The 19,970-nt window shown below is 41.9% G+C and overlaps 1 protein-coding gene across 2 annotated transcripts in view; it reads left to right on the plus strand.

Annotated features, from left to right (window-relative positions):
- Nucleotides 1-19,970, plus strand: part of SND1 (staphylococcal nuclease and tudor domain containing 1) — a 422,591-nt gene that overhangs the window by 248,457 nt on the left and 154,164 nt on the right. For both annotated transcript variants that reach the window (XM_055590844.1, XM_055590845.1), the window contains exon 15: nt 17,223-17,364. In XM_055590844.1, the coding sequence (XP_055446819.1) occupies nt 17,223-17,364 (142 nt within the window). The remainder of the gene's footprint in view (nt 1-17,222; nt 17,365-19,970) is intronic.

Consider the following 19,970-nt stretch of genomic DNA (forward strand, 5'->3'; position numbering starts at 1 on the left):
AGTCACACAAGGGCTTTATAACTTAGGTCTGTATTAACCTGCAGTTCCCCCTGTGTGTATTCCCACTTGGCTTGTTTAGATTGCTGACTCCTGCTTCCGTGACTGTAAGGTTCTGCCCAGCTTTTCATCACCAGTGACTTGCTAGTACCAACGCTCCTTTCTTGTTTTCATAGCTCTTCCCTCTTTGGCTCTCCCTTAGCCTCTGAATAACCTCCTTAGCATTCGAAGGTCCCTTTTGTGCTGACTGCACAAGGTCACGGCCGAGGGCCCTGCCTAGTAGTTCGGTTGCTTAGCCCTCGAGCTCCCTTCACACCGTGTATTTGCTCCCCTGGGGAAATCCCAGAGGAACCTTGTCCTGCAAGAGCCAGCGCCCTGGCTGCTGACGTTGCTGCTGAAAGCCACATGTGCTCCATAAGGTTGACAGCCCCTCATGGAGAAGGCATGCTGAGCGCCGGTGCTGGATTCTTACGTGCTATTTGGCAGCTCTGGTTTTTGCCAATTTAGGGGAAGGTGCTGTTCTCTTTGTTCCACTCCTCCTCTCCCCCCACAGAAGGTTCTTGAACTCGTGTCACTCCAGTCGGACTGCAAGGTGCAGCTCATCAACCAGCAGTCTCCCAGCTTAGAAACGTGAGGCAGGCCTGTGGTCCAGGCAACTGCAACAGCAGAGTGGCAACCACACTGGGAGTCTCTTCCCTCCTCCCATCTACTGGGCCTCTTTCCTTTCTCCATCCCTTCCCCACCTCCTCTCCCATTCTCTCCTGTCCTCCCCATCCTCCCATCTCTCCCCACAGGTCTCTTCTCCCCTTTCCTTCTGCAAGAGGGTTTGTAAGCAGACTTTGATTGTGGAGGAGTTGGCTTAAGCTGATCACCCTCCCTAATGGCCAAGGGCATTGCTTTATGGCCTTTTGTCCATAGTCCTTGCAGCCCTAGGAGTCCTGTGTGGCCAGTTCTTGTTTTGTAAATCTCTCCTATTCACACTCCCCAGAACTGCAGCAGTATTCATCTCTCCTTCTAAAGAAACCCAAAAGCATTTATGCTTTCCATGGGGATAAGAGAGAAGTCTATCTTTCTTAGACTGAACATGTTTCTGAATGAAATTGCAAAGAAATGCTGGAATTTTAAAAAGATTGTATTTCAGCTTCTATCACAGTTAGTGGTTGTATTTAAGCACCTCCTTTTACAAATTTAATCCAGTTTTCAACTGAGTTCCTCTATTGTCGATTTTTTTTTTTTTTTTTGCACTGTCAGACACTAAATGTAAGACATATTCTCTCACCTCTTTTATTTAGTTGGGAACATCACAAGAAATTGTTAGTAGAATTTGAAACTGGCAAGATGATTTTTGGGTATCCTTTCAGTTGAATGCTGGGTGCTACCTGGTAAACCCTTTGGGGTTATCTGATTCTGTAGCCCCTTTGCTTTTATCTGAGTTGTTTTGCATGCCTTTGGAGAGAGAATTTCACTTGAAAACCTGATAAGGAAGCAAATGATTCCTGTTTGTATAAACGTGGTCCTGGATAAAAGTGGAAGCATTAGTCACTAAGTCATGTCGGATTCTTTTGTGACCCCATGGACTGTAACTCACCAGGCTCCTCTGTCCATGAAATTCTCCAGGCAAGAATACTGGAGTGGGTTGCCATTTCCTTCTCCAGGATATATATCTATATATCTCCTCCAGACCCTGCTTTGAATCACTTATAAAGTCTTTCTGATTCCTTCATTAATAAGTGAATTAATAAAATTTTGACACGTCTTCATTTTATATTTGTATAGAAGTCATGAATTTTACTAGTTCCCTTTAAGAGGGGAGGCAATTGCAAGAACAGGAGAGCAACACCAGACTACTTATAACATTGTTTTTATTGGCTCTTCTGTACTTGAAAATGTGAAGAGTCATTTGGTTGTATAAGTTCTTTTAAGAAATAAAGTTCTAAAGTGAATATGTCTCTTTCATCCGCACAATGCCCCATTCCATATCCCTGCCTTTCTTGGTCTTCTGTTTTCTTCACTAACAGGCTTTTGTGTTGGAAAATTCAGGTGTCTTAGTAAGTTGACATAGAAGGATTGGACACTGAGGACAGGGCCCTGTGTCTAGACATGTATTCCAGCTCTTAAATTCAGCACGTCTGAAGATATGTTTGATCAGGTGACTTGCCCAGAGGTGGACCATTGTTAGAGACAGGTGTTTTTTTGTTTTTTGTTTTTTGTTTGTTTGTTTGTTTGTTTTTTCTTGCCTCCTTCAGTAAAATGTCTTCCAAAATAATCTGTAGACTTGATGGGCTCCTGCAGTGAATTCTGTTTTCAGGAAGTTTTTCTGCCACACATTTGTCTAGTTCCCTTCTGATTTCTTGTTTAACTGACTTCACTCAGAGGGATACATACAAATGAGCTCTGAGAAGCAGAGTCCTCCTTTTCATTTAAGTGGCCTGAGCTACAGTTTTTTTGTCTTTCTTCCTTTGTTCAAAGAAAGAAGAGAGGAAATTGAGGGAGTCCTGGAGCATTTCTTCCAAAGAAGAAATGTCATCTGTTTTCAGAGAGTTGCCTGTGGTATAGACTCTGCTTCCATTGGTTCATGCTCTTCAGTTCTCTTTTCTATTCTCTGGGCGTATGGGGAGATTGTTCTGTGAGTCTGTTTCGTGGGTCCAAATTGGCTGAATGAGCCTGTTACAGGCCTGGCTAAATGAATGTTCGGGTATGCAGGAGGCAGTTGATAAAATTCCTGATTCACAGGTTCAGGTGTGCGATTGGGTTGTTCGATTTGTGCCATGACTGCCAAGTGATGTGATAGAACCTGAAACGTTTCTGCCCAGCCATGGCTTCACTCTTCACTTCCCCATCATAACACTACTTAGCCCTAGATTGACCTCATTTTGTCCTGTGGCTATCGCTTATATAAACATCTCAAAGTAAGTCATTTTACTAACACAGACATTCTGCTTACTCGAGTTTTAAGGCTTTATTTAGCATACTTCCAACTTATTCCCTGCAGAATGTTGTACAGAATGTTGGACACTCCTCACAGTGTTAACTTCCAGATAAATATCCTTGAATCAGACCTTAGGGCAACTTTGGAATTACCTAGTAATTTTGTGCCTCAATTCCTCATGAAAAGGGTATTCTCAGGAATAAATGATAGAATTTGTATAATAAGATTAGATTTGGGAGTGTTTGAATTTGGAGGAAGACCTCTGCTCTCTTGTAGGACATTACAGCAACATGCCTGGCTACTTCAGCCACCATATTCATTCTATTCCATTATTTCAAGTTGTCAGTCCTCTGACTCCAACTGCATTATTGATGAGCTCTTTTTGAGTAGCTGTCTTTTCTCTCCTGGCCGTGCCCTCCTCCTTCTTCAGGCTGTTTCTCTTTTTCCTGGCAATTTTCCCCTTTGATCTTCACTGCCTTCTCATGGTGCCTTCCTTCAGCATTTACACAATCACTTATTACCATAATTTTGTATTTGTTAATATATTGATTGGTAACTGATCTTAGTTGACGTGTGTACAATGATCTTCCTTAGTAGTTGCTAAACTCCTGAGAAAATGATATCTTTTCTCTGTCTCTTTACAGAGCCTGATTTAGATTTGATTTACCAAGGGATGACCTAAACAGAATGAAACTGCGTTTGAACGAATGTGACCCCCTAGATCCTAGATGTATGGTTAACTGTGCTGGTTAGTAACTAGAAGTGAGAGGCTGGTAGAAGGGTGCAACAGGAGGATGGCCTGTTTTCTAGACTACAGCAGCAGTATGGAAAACCTGGTTAGCAGCATGAGCCCGAGTATTAGATCACCAAATTCAGGTCTTGGCTCAGTTTTTTTATTACTTTGTCACCTTGAAGTTATTTAACCTCTCTGTGCCATAGTTTTCTCATCTGTAAAATGAATGTAATAAGGGCCCTTATTACCTCATTAGGTTGTGGTGTGCTTCAGTGAGTTAATACATCCGAGGTATTTAGAACCATTGACCTAATGAGAGAGACCAATGGTTCATGTGGTGGTGGTGGTGATTAAAAGGCGGGGCGTTCTGCCTAGCATACGGAAGTTCCTTGAAAATGATCCATCCATCCTCACTGGTAATATTTGTATTGCAAACTTTTTATCTAGTTCAAGTCCCAAACTATGCTCCTTCTCTCTTGAGTTCTTTTACTGGCTCTTTATCTTTCCTTGGCATTTAACATATGCTGTCTGGACTGTGTTTTAGATGCATTTGACATGTTGAGTCATGAATGAATGATCAAACAAAAAGTATTGAAAGCTTATTATAGCCCCTGGCTTCCTTTGTGGCTCAGACAATGAAGGATCTTCCTGAAATGCAGGAGACCCCTGGGGTCATCCCTGGGTCAGGATGATCCCCTGATGAAGAAAATGACAACCCACTCCAGTATTCTTGCCTGGGAAATCCCATGGATCGAGGAGCCTGGTGGTCTGCAGTCCATGGGGTCCCGAGAGTCAAACACAACTGAGAGATGTAAGCTTTATTATATTCCAGGCACAGTGCTGGGTGTTGAGGATGCAACATTACAAAGGATGGGTGCGGTCCTTCTAGGTCATATGCAGCTGGGTCTCTAATCAGAACTGTAATAGAAGGAAGGAAGTGTTTTAGCTCGGTTATGTCTGACTCTTTGCGACCCCATGGACTGTAGCCTACCAGGCTCCTCTGTCCATGGAATTCTCTAGGCAAGAATACTGGAGTGGGTTGCCATTTCCTTCTCCAGAGAATCTTTCTGACCCAGGGATTGAATCTGCATCTCTCCTGCATTGCAGGCAGATTCTTTACCATCTAAGCTGCCTGGGAAGTTAGGCAGTCTCAAGACCTAACTTGAGACTTGTATCATCACAGTTGTACCCTCTTCCATGTGGTCAGAGACCATGTTTTAAGTGATTTTAAGTTGAGGCCTAAAGAAGAAATTAGTTGGAGGTCTTATTCAGGACTGAAGGATATAATTATGTACCAGAAGGTCCTGAGGCAGAAAGTGGCACGCAAGTGTGGTAATGAAGTCAGCATTTCTCACTTCATTCTGGCCACTCTGTGCAATGAACAGTAGCTTTAGTATCTTTACCGGGTTAGGGGAGGACTTCACAGTGTACTTGGTGGGTACTGAATGGTGGCTGGAACTAGGTTTTTGGCAGGGAATGAAGAAAGATAAGTGTGAGATCTACTTTGATAGAAAAACTAGTAGAATTTGGCCATTGCCTGGATCCGGAGGTCATGGTTAGAGGATGAAAGGTGGGTGTCAGGCATGTGTATCCTAATGTCCAGTGCAAATAACTGTTGATGCCGCTTTTCCCGTATGATAATTTTCCTCCCAAATATATGCCACAAGGGTTTGCAATTCTAGACCTTTTAAAACTGAAGTAACCATGGATTGTTCAAATGGTCCAAGGCCAGAAAAGTGGATGGGCTTCATGCATGAGATAGTCCTGTTGGATGAGAGTACAAAATTACCCAGAGAGTTAAGGGAGAAGAGGGGTCCCTAGGTCAAGCCCTTTATCTCCAAATTTTAAAAAATCTTTAAAGGGAATTTCCCAAGCTGTGAGGGGGAAAAATCATAGAAACTAAAAAGAGCCTCACGACACCAGTGACAACCATAATTAATAATATATATGCACCGTTGGAGACAGAAATGGCAGTGATATGAGATCCTTAGCTGAAAAAGAAATATCTTGAACAAAACCCTTGGTCTGAATTCTCTGCCATCACTCACATATTCTGGGGTACATGGTTTCCGCTCGTAGTCTAGACCCTGGGAGTCTCACATTGAGAACCTCAATACAGTATCCATATGCAAATACATCATATCCAAGTTGTAAAGTCACTGGTTGGGGGCAGCATGAAATCTGTATTTTTCTTTAGGAAGAATTACAGCTCCCAAATGTACCCCAAGACACAACATGTCTAGCAACTTCAAAGTTATTTTTCTTTAAGGACAGTTTCATTATTGTTTAGCCTGTTATTACACATTTTTATTGTATGTGTGGAATTCTGGGTACTTTTTTAAAATTTAATTTTATTGATTTTTGGGTGCACTGGGTCTTCGTAATCGCACTCGGGCTTTCTCTAGTTGCAGTGAGCACGGGCTACTCTGGTTGCGGTGCATGGGCCTCTCGTTGTGGTGGCTTCTCTTGTTGCGGAGGGCAGGCTCTAGGATGTGTGGGCTTCAGTGGTTGCAGCTCAAGAGCTCAGTAGTTGTGGCCCAGTGGATTAGTCGCCTCTCAGCATGTGGAATCTTCCCGGACCAGAGATTTGAACCCATGTCCCCTGCATTGGCAGGTAGATGCCTAACCACTAGACCACCACCCTTCTCAATACTTTCAGTTAAATATCTCTGAGCCCAAAGTCATGCTGTTTACATCGTGCTGCTGACTTTACTAGGCACACATTTTCTAATTCTCACATGTTTTCCATGGAGGGACAGCCCTCCTCGTGGCGCCGCACCACAGTTGCCTGAGGTAAACGCTCGTTCCTCAGGGGAAGACCTGCTTAGTTTGCTGTCATCGGTGCCATAAAGCTCTGCGCTTCAGATGCTGCTTTTGAAGGAGACATGGATCATGTTTCTCATGCAGTTTTAGGTTGGGACGTTTTCCAAATCAGTTTCCAGGCTTTATTACAGTGTCCATAATATTTATTTGTCTCAAAATATATGGAACAATTATGAAGAACTAATTCACTCAAGAGAATGTTGACTCTTGGCTCTTAAATTATCTGACCTGAATAATTTGCAAGTTTATCTGAGCAAAATCAAATCAGCTCCTGAATGTTAATATATTTTCTTCTTTTAAAAACAAAAACTTTCATATTTCTTAACACAAGTTTTCTGTCAAAATTTTTGTTTTTAAGTGCCTCGAATATAAATAAGCCAAGGGAGGAAAATCATCTCTATTAGTACTACCAAAAAATTTTCAGTAAGAATACATCTGTTAACCAAAATGCGGGGTTGTTTTCTTGCTTCACTTTCTCTCCTGTTCCCCCCTCCCTTTTGTAAGTGATGGAAGGTTTTTTCAGAACTGAGACTTGCTCTGTTTTATTTCTTAACTGTGGAGTCAGTGCCTGGAACTGTGACACATAATGGGTGCTTCATGCCTTTTTCTACTTAATTATTTTCCACATGAATATTCCTCTTTTACCTCACTTTTACTATCTACCTAGTATTGTCTTACGTGTTGTTGGATATTTAGTTTATTTGGATTATTTTTTCCTTTCACAAAAAATGTCATTGGTTCCTTTAGCTAAATCATAGTCTGTAGTTATTTTCTTAGAGCAGTTCTGCTTAAAACAAAGTAGAAACTTAGACCAAAGGTTAGCATGAGTGATTTAGCAGTATCATTATTTACCTATAAAGCTTTATTGAGTAAAATGATTAAGTTTTAGTTTAATGCATTCTTATGCACTGACCATTTATGTCTCAATAATTTCTACCATAATGGATGTCCTTTTTCTCTGTTTCAAAAACTTGAATTTAACCTTCCAAATTTTATAGTAATTTCATTAATGCTTTAAAAATGTAAATATTAACTCCTCCACAATGCTTTTTACTTAAATTTGTTGAACCTAAATTGGTATGTCTGCAAGCAAAGATGAATGTTCCAGGTGATGGGTTGGCCAAAAAGATTATTAGGAAAAAACCTGAACCTTTTGGCCAACCCTATACTTTTAGGGGGTGTTGAGATTATTTTAATCATCTAACCTTTATTTAACATTTATCTTCATTTCTTATGTCCTAGGTTGCTTGATTTTTTTTTTTTTTCTTTCCCCTCCTCCATCCTTTTCTGAAGTTGTGTTCTTGTCTCAGGTGGGGCAGAGTTTAGCATGGCATCAATTTCCTTGCTTCTGAGTTCTTGATTTGCCCATGAAATGAAAACTTGTGCTTCCTAAGACCGTCTTTTAAATTCTTTACTCTGCACGTATTATTTTAATTATATCTCTCAAGCTATTTTGTGGTTCTGTAATAAATTCTCACCTTTTGCATATAGAGACTTCAGAAGTGATACAAATTGATCTAAATTTTTCTTTTAAATTGTGTTTCAGACCTGTGTTTTACTTTTTAATCATAGCCTGGTAATTGATAATTCAGAGTTACAGACACTGGTTGCTATGCTTTGTTCCACACTCACACTGTCACATACCATGTATAAGCTATGTTTTTAGACCATTCTCATGTCCTTTTTCTGGAAATGTACAAGATGGTTATTGTAGTATTCCTATAATAACTCATAATTCTTTTTTTCTTAGAAAAGTAACAGCAGCATTGTTAAAAATCTAAATGGCCCTTTTCTCATATCCCCGTTGGTTGTGTTTATCTTTAACAATTTAAAATAGAAATACTACCTTTTAACTATTATCACTGTAATCATCTATTTGAAATAAATTGGTTTTTCTACAATTTCTAAATTACATGTTTTTTGAGAAATAATTAGCCTGAAAATAATGGGAAGATATGCTTTCCCCTTTAAACATTTTTTGTTATAAATTTATAATTTTGGACCACTATCTTTTGTGTCCATATTCTTGAGCAAATATAATTGTTTCATAATAAAATGCTTTCTTCGTATCATAACTAAAGCACCCAGTGGTGTCAGAAACATAGTATATTGCTGTGCTCATGTTCAAAGTTCTCATGAATAGGATAGTCTTTTACCCAAATAAAATCTACAAAAGCAATCCTATATTTACTTACCTGACCTAAGATAAAACATTTGCTCCATAAAAGAAGAATAGGATTTCTTTTTTAAAGGAAAAGGTTGTCAGGAGGAAGATTTTTAAGGAGAATGACATGGATTCAGGAAGTACAGCCTAGGAAAGGATGTGAAGGGAATTTCCAAGGTCAGCCCAGGACATCTGCTATGTATCAGGCCCCACGGGCCACCGTTCATGCAGAGGTCAGTAGGAGGATGGCATCACTCCAGGGAGAGCTGGAATTTAAAAAGTAATCATTTTAGAAACACTGAATATCTTTGTGATTTGAGAAACACTGAATTCTTTAACCAAGGATTGTAATAGTCATCTGTTGGAGAGCTAGAATCTGTAGAAATGGGGATGGGGTAGTTTGGGTGAAGTAGTGGGTGGGAAGAAGATGGAGTTTATTTGTGAAAACCACAAATTATGAGCCATAACTCTGAGACAGTTGTGGATTGGCAGACTGGAGCAGAGATGTGGCTTTGCACTGCCTTGGTTATCCATGCTAGAGAAAGAGAATTGAAATAGGAAGAGAGCAGGCTTATAGTTGATACCTTATCCTATGTAGGTGTAGACTTACCTCTGCTCTTTTTGTCTGAGGCATAGAGATATCATCAACTGCACTTTCTATACACTAAATTTATAAGTAGTTTTTTTTTTTTTTTTTTGGTCTTAGAGAAAAACCAGGGCATTGTATTTCCTCCTCTCAAAGGCTATGACTTCATTTCTAAAGGTTAAATTGAACGGTTCTTACAGCATAATTTCAACCAGTTACATTTGGGAAACTGAAAGACATTTCAGTAAAAGAATTATCTCTGAGCCTATGTAGAATGTTCATTTGATTGGGAATTGGGTATTATTTTATGCACGTTAAGCCAGATCACAGAATGATTTTATTTCAAGGTAGAAAAGAAATGTCAATAGATGTGTGTACTTAGTAGTACTCTTTTCATTGCTTGAGTAGAACATTTCCTCTGTATAGCCAATTGAGGATGGCATCATGCTTACTCTTAGCCATTGCCTGAGAACTGATACTTCTTATGGTGCTTTTGGGAAACATGAGTTTTTTCCTGTGGTCGTCTAACCTTTTGCTTTCTCATTCAAACTATTTTCAATTTTTTAAAGTACTTCAAAGCATTGACTAGCTAAAGTGGTTTACCTAAAATATAATTACTGAGTACTGAATTTTGAACTTGTTATTCACTGTGAAATACATATAAACTAGTTGATTAAGAAAATTTTCTTGAGTTAAAAATGAAAATCTGACATAGTCTACCTACCCAAGACATTTTTTTATTTTTTATTGTTGGTGTTTTATTTTTATTTGAGCATAGTAACTTTACAATGTCATGTTAGTTTCTGCTGTATAGCAAGGTGAATCAGTTATATGTATATATGTGTCCCTTCATTTTTAGATTTCCTTCCCATTTAGGTCACCACAGAACATTAAGTAGAGTTCCCTGTGGGTTTTTTTTTTTTTTAATTTACGTGTAAATGGACTTTTGATAAACATGTACACATATAACCATCGCTACGGTCAAGATAAGAGGCTTTCATGTTTTCCACCTCCCCCACACACAATTCTTCCATCCTCTTTGGAGTCAGCTCCCAGCCCTTCCCCTGGTCCGTGGCCACCAGTGATCTGTAATGTTTCTTTACAGTTTAAATAACCTTTGCAAGAATGTCATAGAAATGGAATCATGTATTTGAGATTCATCCGTGTTGTTACCTCCTTAGAAGGCAATGGCACTCCACTCCAGCACTCTTGCCTGGAAAATCCCATGGACGGAGGAGCCTGGAAGGCTGCGGTCCGTGGGGTCTGCTAAGAGTCGGACACGACTGAGCGACTTCACTTTCACTTTTCACTTTTCATGCTTTGGAGAAGGAAATGGCAACCCACTCCAGTGTTCTTGCCTGGAGAATCCCAGGGCCAGGGGAGTCTTGTGGGCTGCTGTCTATGGGGTTGCACAGAGTTGGACACGACTGAAGTGACTTAGCAGCAGTAGCAGTATTCTGTTGTGTGAGTTGACCACAGTTTGCTTATCCAGTCCCCTGTTGAGGGAGATTTTGGCTTGGGGTGATGACAGATGAAGTTCTGACCATATTCTATGAGTCTTCTAATCTATTTCTGGAACAGAATTTGACTTTCTTTTAATTGGGCTGCTGTGATTGTTGTAATGCTGCTTTGCATGTTTTCATCCTAAACATGATTGTGTCTTTTCTTCTTAGCATTTGCCAAGTCCCGCTTTCTTTTCTCAGTGTTGTACTTCATGGGACAGAAACAGATGGTGGGCAAGACCAACCCAATAAAAATATGCAGACACCTGTTTTTTGCAGGGCTGTAGAGGGCAGACATATCCTCAGTGTTTCACTTCTGGTGGTAGAGAAAACTTCCCCTTCGTGTTGGGGATACAAAGACAAGAAAGAAAGTTTAGTTGCTCAGTCATGTCTGACTCTTTGCGACCCCATGGACTGTAGCCTAGCAGGCTCCTCCATCCATGAGATTTTCCAGGCAAGAGTACTGGAGTGGGGTGCCATTTCCTTCTCCAGAGGATATTTCTGACCCAGGGATCGAACCCAGGTCTCCCACATTGTAGGCAGACGCTTTACCATCTAAGCCACCAGGGAGGACCTTGGGGATACAAAGGAGGTATCTTCCTTCCAGCATGGGAAGTGCACCTCACAGACTCCTTCTGCCATTTGGTCTCTGATTTTTAGGCTGCCCTCCCTTGGTGAAGAAGTTGAAGCAAGGAAGAAAACCGAAGGTCATGTTCTCTGAGTGTGCTACCGATTAGAATGCAGCCTCTCAAGTTCAGGGCTTTCTTCCAACTTAGTGCTCCTGCAAATGTCCTCTTGATTCATTCCTCCCAGGAATGGAGCCCAGAGCCTGAAACATGGTTTCTCCTACGTTCCAACACTTTGAAGGCCCGAGTGAGGCACTGTGCCAGCTAACTAAACACTGTGAGAAACTAAACCACAGACAACACTTAATGAGAGATTATTGATGGCCCAGCTGCAACACCTTTTTTTTTTTTTTTTTTTTTTGGTAGTGTACGTGGTTTCTTAGATTTTTTTCCAGTCAGAGCGGTTTTGTTTCTAGGGTTCTCTCCTGTGTTCACTTCATTCCTGGTGAATTTGCACCTCACTGCTGTTTACACCTTCCGCCAGCCCCCTTCACAGATGCTTCGCCATGAAGCATGGCAGACCAGCCGGGGAAGGGGAACTTTGTGGTCATGTTGGAGCTGGGGGCATTCCCAGATGTCCCCTCCCAGGGCTCCCCTGATGTCAGGAGATTGTCTCGCTAGACAGCTGGTTCCTTGAAGGGAATCATAAATTCCTTCTCTGAATTGAAAGATCACCTGGGGCCCTGGAGCCTGTGGGTTGGGAAGGAGGGAGTGTGGAGTGATGGAGTTCGTTTTCACCTTTCTGGTCAGGAATGTGGTTATGCTCTGCCTGCTGCGTGATTGCAGGGGTGATTCTTCTGGGCTGGAGTGCCCTGACCACAGAGATACCTACAATGAGAAGTTAGCACAGTACAGCTTAAAATGAGGGTGTATGTTTGCTTCAGTAACCTTAGAACTGACTTCCACGTTCTCTTTTTTTCTCTATCTGTCCACTTGTACACAGATACTTTGCTGCTTCAGTATTAAGGTTAGTTGGACCCAAACAGCTTTGTGCTCCTGAGTCCTTTAGCCTCAGGTCACCCCTGCAGAGACAGGATCAGCTCTTTTAGAGGAGGGACCCTCCTGGTTTGCTGGAGTGGGCAGTTCAGGATGCAGTTGTACCTGCAGGAGGCTTCATCATGTTTGAGTTCAGTTTCCCAAGTGCTTGTGGAGTTGAATACCCCCATGGTACCATTATAAGCTCTGCATGTATTTGTTTTTAGTTCTTTTTCCTATGATGTTAATCAAAGAGTGGTTGTGATGATGAGAACTAATTAGTGAGTTTCATTATTAACAGTTCCCATCTGAGACTTGCACATGATAATCCTGAGTGGTTAACTGTTAACTAATGGGTTTATTTATTCCCATTTCCCTGTGCTGTTTTATGTGCTGTGATGTCTGCCTCTCACCAGCCTCAACTATGTTATGCCTTGTTCAGTCACTCAGTCACGTCCGATGCTTTGTGACCCCATGGACTATAGCCCACCAGACTCCTCTGTCCATGGAATCCTCCAGGCAAGAATACTGGAGTCCTTCTCTAGGGGATCTTCCTACCCCCAGTATCAAACTTGTGTATCCTGCATTGGCAGACGGATTCTTTACCACTGAGCCACCAGGGAGGCCCATGTTAAGGCCTACTCTGTGGCTATTTTCAGTGGAAAAATCATAGATTTCACTTTGCTGGCAACCAGTGTAAACTGACAACCAAAATCCTTGTTCCAGAATTTAGAGAGATTGATTTGTGTTTAGCTCTGTTCTTTGAAGATACTGGGGACCTGCCTGTGTGAGTAGCGTTCTTGTGGCCCTCTGCCCTGTGACTGCCACATAAGGGTTCTCCTTTCCTTGTTCTCTTCCCCACCCCATCCCCCTCCACAACTTACCCGCTCTCCCAAACTTGGTAATTCATTATACTCAAATTATTTCAAACATGTGCTTGCTTACACAGCAAAGTACTTTGTTAGAGGTAAGTTACAGTCTCACTGATGAAGGGGATCTTTTATAGGCATTGACACATGCACCCACGTTTACAAGAGGTTTATACTGACCATCGGAAGTGAGGGCAGAGTAGGAGTGTGTACTTAAGGTTTGTTTATAACCTTTCCCACTCCCTGAGGATCATTCTGCCTTTCTTCAGGTCCTTCAAAACCTCATTCCTGTGAATTTGAGGTATAGATATTAACATCCTTTGAAATGAAGTCACCCCAGGCACATTTGTTGCATCATTACTTTCTCAATTTCAAGGTGCATTGAGGAAGCAGAAACATTCCTTAAAGAGATGCCATCCACAATAGCAGGTTAAATGTAGCTAATGCAACCTTAAATTAGCTTTTCTAGGAGGATAGAAAAATACTTAATGTTTGGTTTGTTTTGGAGCACAGGTAATGTGAAAACTACCAGTGCAACAAAGAAGACGTATCTGGTCAGAACTACAGTTGCTTCTTGATTATTTACACTGGTGGAGGGGAATATTAGTACAGAAAACTATAGCTAATATAGCCACATGCATTCTCAAAGCCTTGAGACTGTGTAACTCAACTGTGAGAGCTGCAGCGAATCGATTCCCAGACCTCATGTAAACCAGCCTGAGAATGGTTTACTCCACAGAAAACTTAAGGATGAGGGTCTTTGTAACAGTATTCCCAAACAGAAATATTTGATATTTCATAGTCTTACCTGTGCCTTAAGTCTCCATGTTGTTATTTCTTTAAATTTGAGGCCATTAATCTTTATTTTTTAAAATATGTTTGGAGTTATAAGGAAATCTGTCATTTCACCAAGTCTTAGAAGGTCCTGCTTTGAATAATTGGAAGAGAATTTTAAATGTCATGTTAATGATGTCCTTTCAACTTTATCACTTGGCTGCCCTTGAGATCCACTTGCCATCTTCAACTCTTCATTAGGGCCTAAACTGGGCTCTAATCATGTTTTCTCTTATTTACCTACTACTGAAACCTTTAGAAATGAGTATTGGAGCCTAGCACATTGCTGTACTTTCATAGGCTCTTAGGAAGGCAATCGTTTAGCCGTAACATTTAGTCCATTTTCTAGTAAGATAAGCAAAAATCCTAAAATTTAAAAAAAAAAATTCCATAGCTAAATTCACAGAAAATGACTTATAACTATATCACTTGAGGGAACTTGTCAGTCCATCTTTCCAGTCTTTTCACTTGAGCCACAGAAACAAATGCTAAAGGTTTCGAGAGTTTTTATATTGAAAAGGAACTTGCCAAGCAAAGGAAGAGCTTGAGATGACTAGGAAAGACAGATACCATTGTCTGCCTGTGACGTGAGTTTCAAAAAAGCTGATGACATCTTTTGGTGATTGCATTCAATTTAATTCACTTTATTAGAATTTTTTATTTCAAAAACTCTACCACCTTGGGCAAGATTTCCATCTTTTCCTTTAATAGATGGGCCATGGGCATATCACCTGCTCAAGAGGATGAGGAGATCTGCATTTTATCTCATGGTTTTGCCTCTGGGAAGAGACATGGCCAATTCTCATGGGTTTTTAAAATTTGCTTTCATGGCTTCAGTTGTCACAATTGGCTTTTGCTTCTCATCGTCATAATCGATGGCATGTCACATTCCCTTTGCTCTCTTCCCATGTATTTCTGGAATAGGATTAAATTGTAGGTTGAGACTTAGGAGGAGTGAGGAACATCCATTGTTTTATTTTTATCGGTCCATCTGTCTGTATCTGTCTTACATGGCTAACAATAGGGCCCCTTCATTTCTCCCTGATTCTCTGTCTGATTAAGTATCCCTTGATAAACTAGGTAATCATTAGCAAAATAGGAGTTTGCTGCCACTTTATTTTTCAGTATTAACATTAGAGGTGTACGTGTGTGTGTGCGCGATTTTATTCCCGTAAGCATCTTTTTCTCAGATAAATACATCTTAGAGACGGTGATGAGCAAATGTCTATTTTTGAAAAATATAGATTACTGTGGTCTCGAGGGAAAGGCCTTCTCTTTAGAGACCTTAAGTTGCCTCATGATTTGTGATAATCAATTTGATAATTGTTGTTGACTTATTGGCTCAGCCCAGAAGTAACATTGCAGATTTAGACTAGCATGCACAAGGGTTTTAATCAGGTGGTACCTTCCTTCCCGTGGGGCATTTGTCTTGCTTGACTGTTCTGGACCTCAGCCAAGCGCCAGAAAAGCATCTTCCCACTGTATATGGATGGAAGAGTTTGTGTTAAGTGTTCATTGGGGAAGTTCCCAACCCACTAAAGCTCATTGTTACCTTACCTTTTTACCAATACGCCCTTAGAAAAACACTGAGAATAGATGACTGTCTCTCCTTTTCTCCAAGAATCTGTTTAAAGAGAAGGATGACTCTCATTACTATAAATATTGCTTTCATCCCAGCCTACCTCACGGCTTCTGAATGAGAGGAGCCCCTTTGGCTGCTATGAAGACTCTCAAATACTTGATGGCTTGTTAAATTTTCATTATCTAATGTGCATTAATTTAGGTACAATAGCTCTGTTGCTAGGATCAGAGTTAGGAAGGAAGAGCTTGGCGAGCGCAGACGGCTTCTGTCTTCCGAGCTGGGCAAGTGTGCAAAACTCACTGTCCTCCGAGGGAGCTTGGGGCTCTGCCGGCTGCGCTGCAAACCTCTGAAATTCATCCAGTGACTATTCCCCCAGCAATGCCACATGATACCTGATGCTTGCTTACTCTGTCATCTGTTTAATTAGCTGGAGAGACTGAAAGGATTTGATGGCTCTCAGCTCATCTGAAGCTGAGAGCTCTGAGGTTCAGAAGGTCCATGAGTTGGTACTCTTGAGGGTAGACGCTTATACTTTGGGTTGATGCATGGGAAAAGTTTTTTTTAAACCCCTATAAAGTTTCACATGCTTTTATCATTTCTGTAATTATTGGTGCTGACATGATGTGGTGTCTTCTGTTCCCCGTGGATCACATCTTGCTGTTGCAGGTTTCCTGGGCTGGGAACAGGAGCCGCGTGCCCCTCCTCATCCCTGGAAAGACAGAGAGCAGGGCTTGAAGTATGGGATCCTCCCCACCGACCCCACAAAGGCTGCGCTCTCCTCCTTGTTAGGAAAACACAGCCTATTAAAGACTGACAATGAGCTGTTTTGGGTTTCCTAGAAAAGGGATTTAGGGGCTGTGTCAGGAACCTGGATGTTACGTTTTTTTTTAATTGAAAATTAAAGGTTAGAAGGTTAAACTTTGAAGATGGTAGGTGTTGGTCTTTTCCTTTAATTTTCTGTAGGAGGAAGAAGAGCTCTTTTTCCTCTCTTGGAAGAGTGAAGTTCTCATTTCAAGCCACCTGCCTAATTTCTTAAAAATTATCTATTTATTTTTGGCTACACTGGGTCTTTGTTGCTGCGAGAGGACTTTCTGTAGTTGCAGTGAGCGTGGGCTGCTCTTCATGGAATGTGCGGGCTTCTCATTGTGGTGGCTTCTCTAATTGCAGAGCACAGGCTCCAGGTACGTGGGCTTCAGTAGTTGCAGCACTTAGGCTCAGTAGTTGTGGCTCTTGAGCTTAGTTACTCTGCAGCATGCAGAATCTCCCTGGACCAGGGATGGAACTCCTGTCCCCTGCATTGTCAGGCAGATTCTTATCCACTGCACCACCAGGGAAGTCTTTTATATCCACTGAATGCTTTAGTAATTGAACAGAGGAGAGAAGAGAGCTATTGAGAATGTTCTAGAAGCTTTTGATTAACTCTGTTTCTCCTGTGAATGTCACATGGGTTTCTTGTTTTTGTCATAGTTTCAGAAATGTCTTATTCTAAGGTTATTTGCCCAGCTTCCTGTGGTGTGCCAGACTTTTTGCCCCAGACCAGAGAGAAAGAAACATTTACCTTGATTCCATTATTTTTCTGATGGTTCTTCTTTTCTCCCCCAGGACACCCAAAAAGCAAAGCAGTTTCTGCCCTTCCTTCAGCGGGCAGGTCGTTCTGAAGCTGTGGTGGAGTATGTGTTCAGTGGTTCTCGTCTCAAGCTGTATTTGCCAAAGGAAACTTGCCTTATCACCTTCTTGCTTGCGGGTAAGTCTCCTGTGTTGTGTGGTGTTCTGAAAATTCTTCTTGGAACTCAGAAGTCATCCCTGGAGGTCACATGCCCTCCTTCCCACTGGGTTTTCCACAGGACTTGGAGCCCATGTGGGTGCTTTAGTCTCTGATGGAGACGTGAACACAGAGCTCCTAGTTTGATCCTGCTGTTACTGCAGACCCAGCACTGGTTCCATCCTGCTTCTCATTCCTGCCGACCGCAGGACGTGGGCACGTAGGACAGCGTATGAGACACATATATACTCACATCCCGAGTGAAGGGAATTCCAGACCTAAGACAGTGTTCATCATGGAGTGAGTGTTCATGGCTAGTGTCTGCCATTTGGGCTAGACCGCCCTGCTGTGTTTGTGAACCATTTTTAAAGTCTTTATTGAATTCATTACAATATTAGTTCCATTTTACGTTTTGTTGTTTTGTTTGTTTGTTTGGCCAGGAGGCACAATGTGGGATCTTAGCTCTCTGACCAGGGATCGTACCTGCAGCCCCTGCTTTGGAAGGCAGTCTTAACCACTGGTCTGTCAGGACTGTCCCAAGCCTTCCTCCTTTTCTTTGCCGACCAAATGTCCATCTTTCTTACCCTATCTTTTCTAATAATACTTCACAAGCCAGCAAGTCTATGTGTGAACCATGCTCTATGAGTAGTTTACCTGTATGCATTCAAGGAGCAGATGGCTTCATTATTTCCCTGCTGGCAGGCAAGAAAATTATTTCCATCAGTACTTTGCAGAGGCTGTGGTCTTTGAGGGAGAGGGTCACCCCGCAGCTGTGCACACAAACTTTTGCTCACTCCCAAAGGACATTCCCATTGTGTTTACCTGCTGCGTGCTGCCTTCTCCAGGGCTGCCCGGTTGCCTCAGCCCTACTTCTGTTGAATTCCTGAGTAGAATTTGCCATTCTCTGCCACATTGCCTCAGCCTCCCTTTTACTGAAGGCACTGATAGTGTCTTCCCCAATAAGGGTCTCCTACAGACCCCAGCTAAATGGATCACTAGGTGTGATCAGTGACTCCCTGAGCACGTGATCATGAAGCACACGGTTGCTGCTTGGCCCTCATGGCTCCTTGAGTCTCCTGCAACATTACTGATCGCCGCCTGGCTCTACAGGCCTTCTGAAGGGGCCAGTGGATGTATGATACACAGCTCAGGGCAGCTCTAGAGAAGGAAGGCTGCAACAAAGCCATGCCTCCCTGGAGGCCTATGCTTTCGTGTCTGCGCATGTTGCTGTGAGTGAACGGAGGGGCAGGACGGCTATTAAGGCTCTCATAGTGGAGGAGTTTCTTAGCAGTGAATCCTTGTTGTTACAGGGTTTGAGGTATAATATTCAACTCATTCTTTGCTCACTGCCTGCAAAACAAAAGCATCCTTTTGGCAGCGTTGAGCTTGATCCCAGAGATGTGAAAGAGAAACAGCATTATTCTTTCCCGGAAACTTGGCCACAGATCTATAGGGGAAAGAAAACATTGAGGTTCTGGCTTCCCAACCTAGAACCACCTGAATGGAGCCAGCCCAGGGCTTTAGACCTGTCTTGGCTGGAGTATTCCTGCAGAACCTTCTGGTTATACCTTGCTGAGACACAGGCAGCCTAATCACTTGCCTTGGCATCTGCCGGTTCTCCTGTGTACTTGGTATTCTTCTAAGCCTTAGCAATTCAAAAGGCATTGCTTGAGTTACCTTACATAGTGAAAGATAGATTACAGAAGCTAATACCTGATAAAAATATAAGCTTTTCCATTTTTCTTCTGCCATCCTCTATGCAGTTGTGTTATGCATCTTATGATTTCTTTAGAATCCTGGCAGGGATACAGAACATGGGAGAGTCATGAGAGAGAGAGGAGGCAGGGAGGCCTTGGTTTGAACCATGGCTCTGCTGTGTATGAGCAGGAGACTTCAGCAAGTTTGTTGTTGTTGTTTTTCTTACTGTCTTCTAGCCTTGGTTTACACATTGGCTAACTGGAGAGCATTTCTTACCTTTTAGGATTTTCATGAGGATTTAATGAGATGTATAAACATTCAGAGCAGGCTGCCATAAAGTAGATCATCAATAAATGTTTCCTTCCTGCCCTCCTCACAGACTTAGTGAATTCATAACCAGAGCTTTTCTTAACTCCGTGTGGAATGGCACAGTTGTGCACTATGTGTTTCTAGGAGACTCTGACCACCACATTAACTCAAATAAATCAAGACAAGGAGCTGCCCCAGCTGCCTCCTGACTTAGCAGAATGCTCACTGAAAGAAGAGCCACTGGCTTTCCTCTTTGAGTTTGGAGCAAGGAACTCTGCATCCTGGTAAGACACAGGCCTAGGTCTTGAGATGCTCTAGAGGAAAGACAGGCACATGAACAAACTGTAGTGTTTGGTGGTAGGCAAGAAAATAGAATTATTTATAAGACACAGAAATAGCTAGCACAGAGGAGGGAATCATTGGTTGAGTGGAGGTCAGGGATTGTGTATCTGGGCTGTGTCCGAAAGGAGATATGAGTCTGCGATGTTTTAAGGACAGGATGAGAGGGGAGGAGAAGGAATATTCTAGGTAGAGGTACCAGCAGGTACAAAGATGTAGAGGTACAGTATATTTGGATGTGT

This window comes from Bubalus kerabau, chromosome 8 (genome assembly GCF_029407905.1).
Source record: "Bubalus kerabau isolate K-KA32 ecotype Philippines breed swamp buffalo chromosome 8, PCC_UOA_SB_1v2, whole genome shotgun sequence".
Classification (NCBI taxonomy): domain Eukaryota; kingdom Metazoa; phylum Chordata; class Mammalia; order Artiodactyla; family Bovidae; genus Bubalus; species Bubalus kerabau.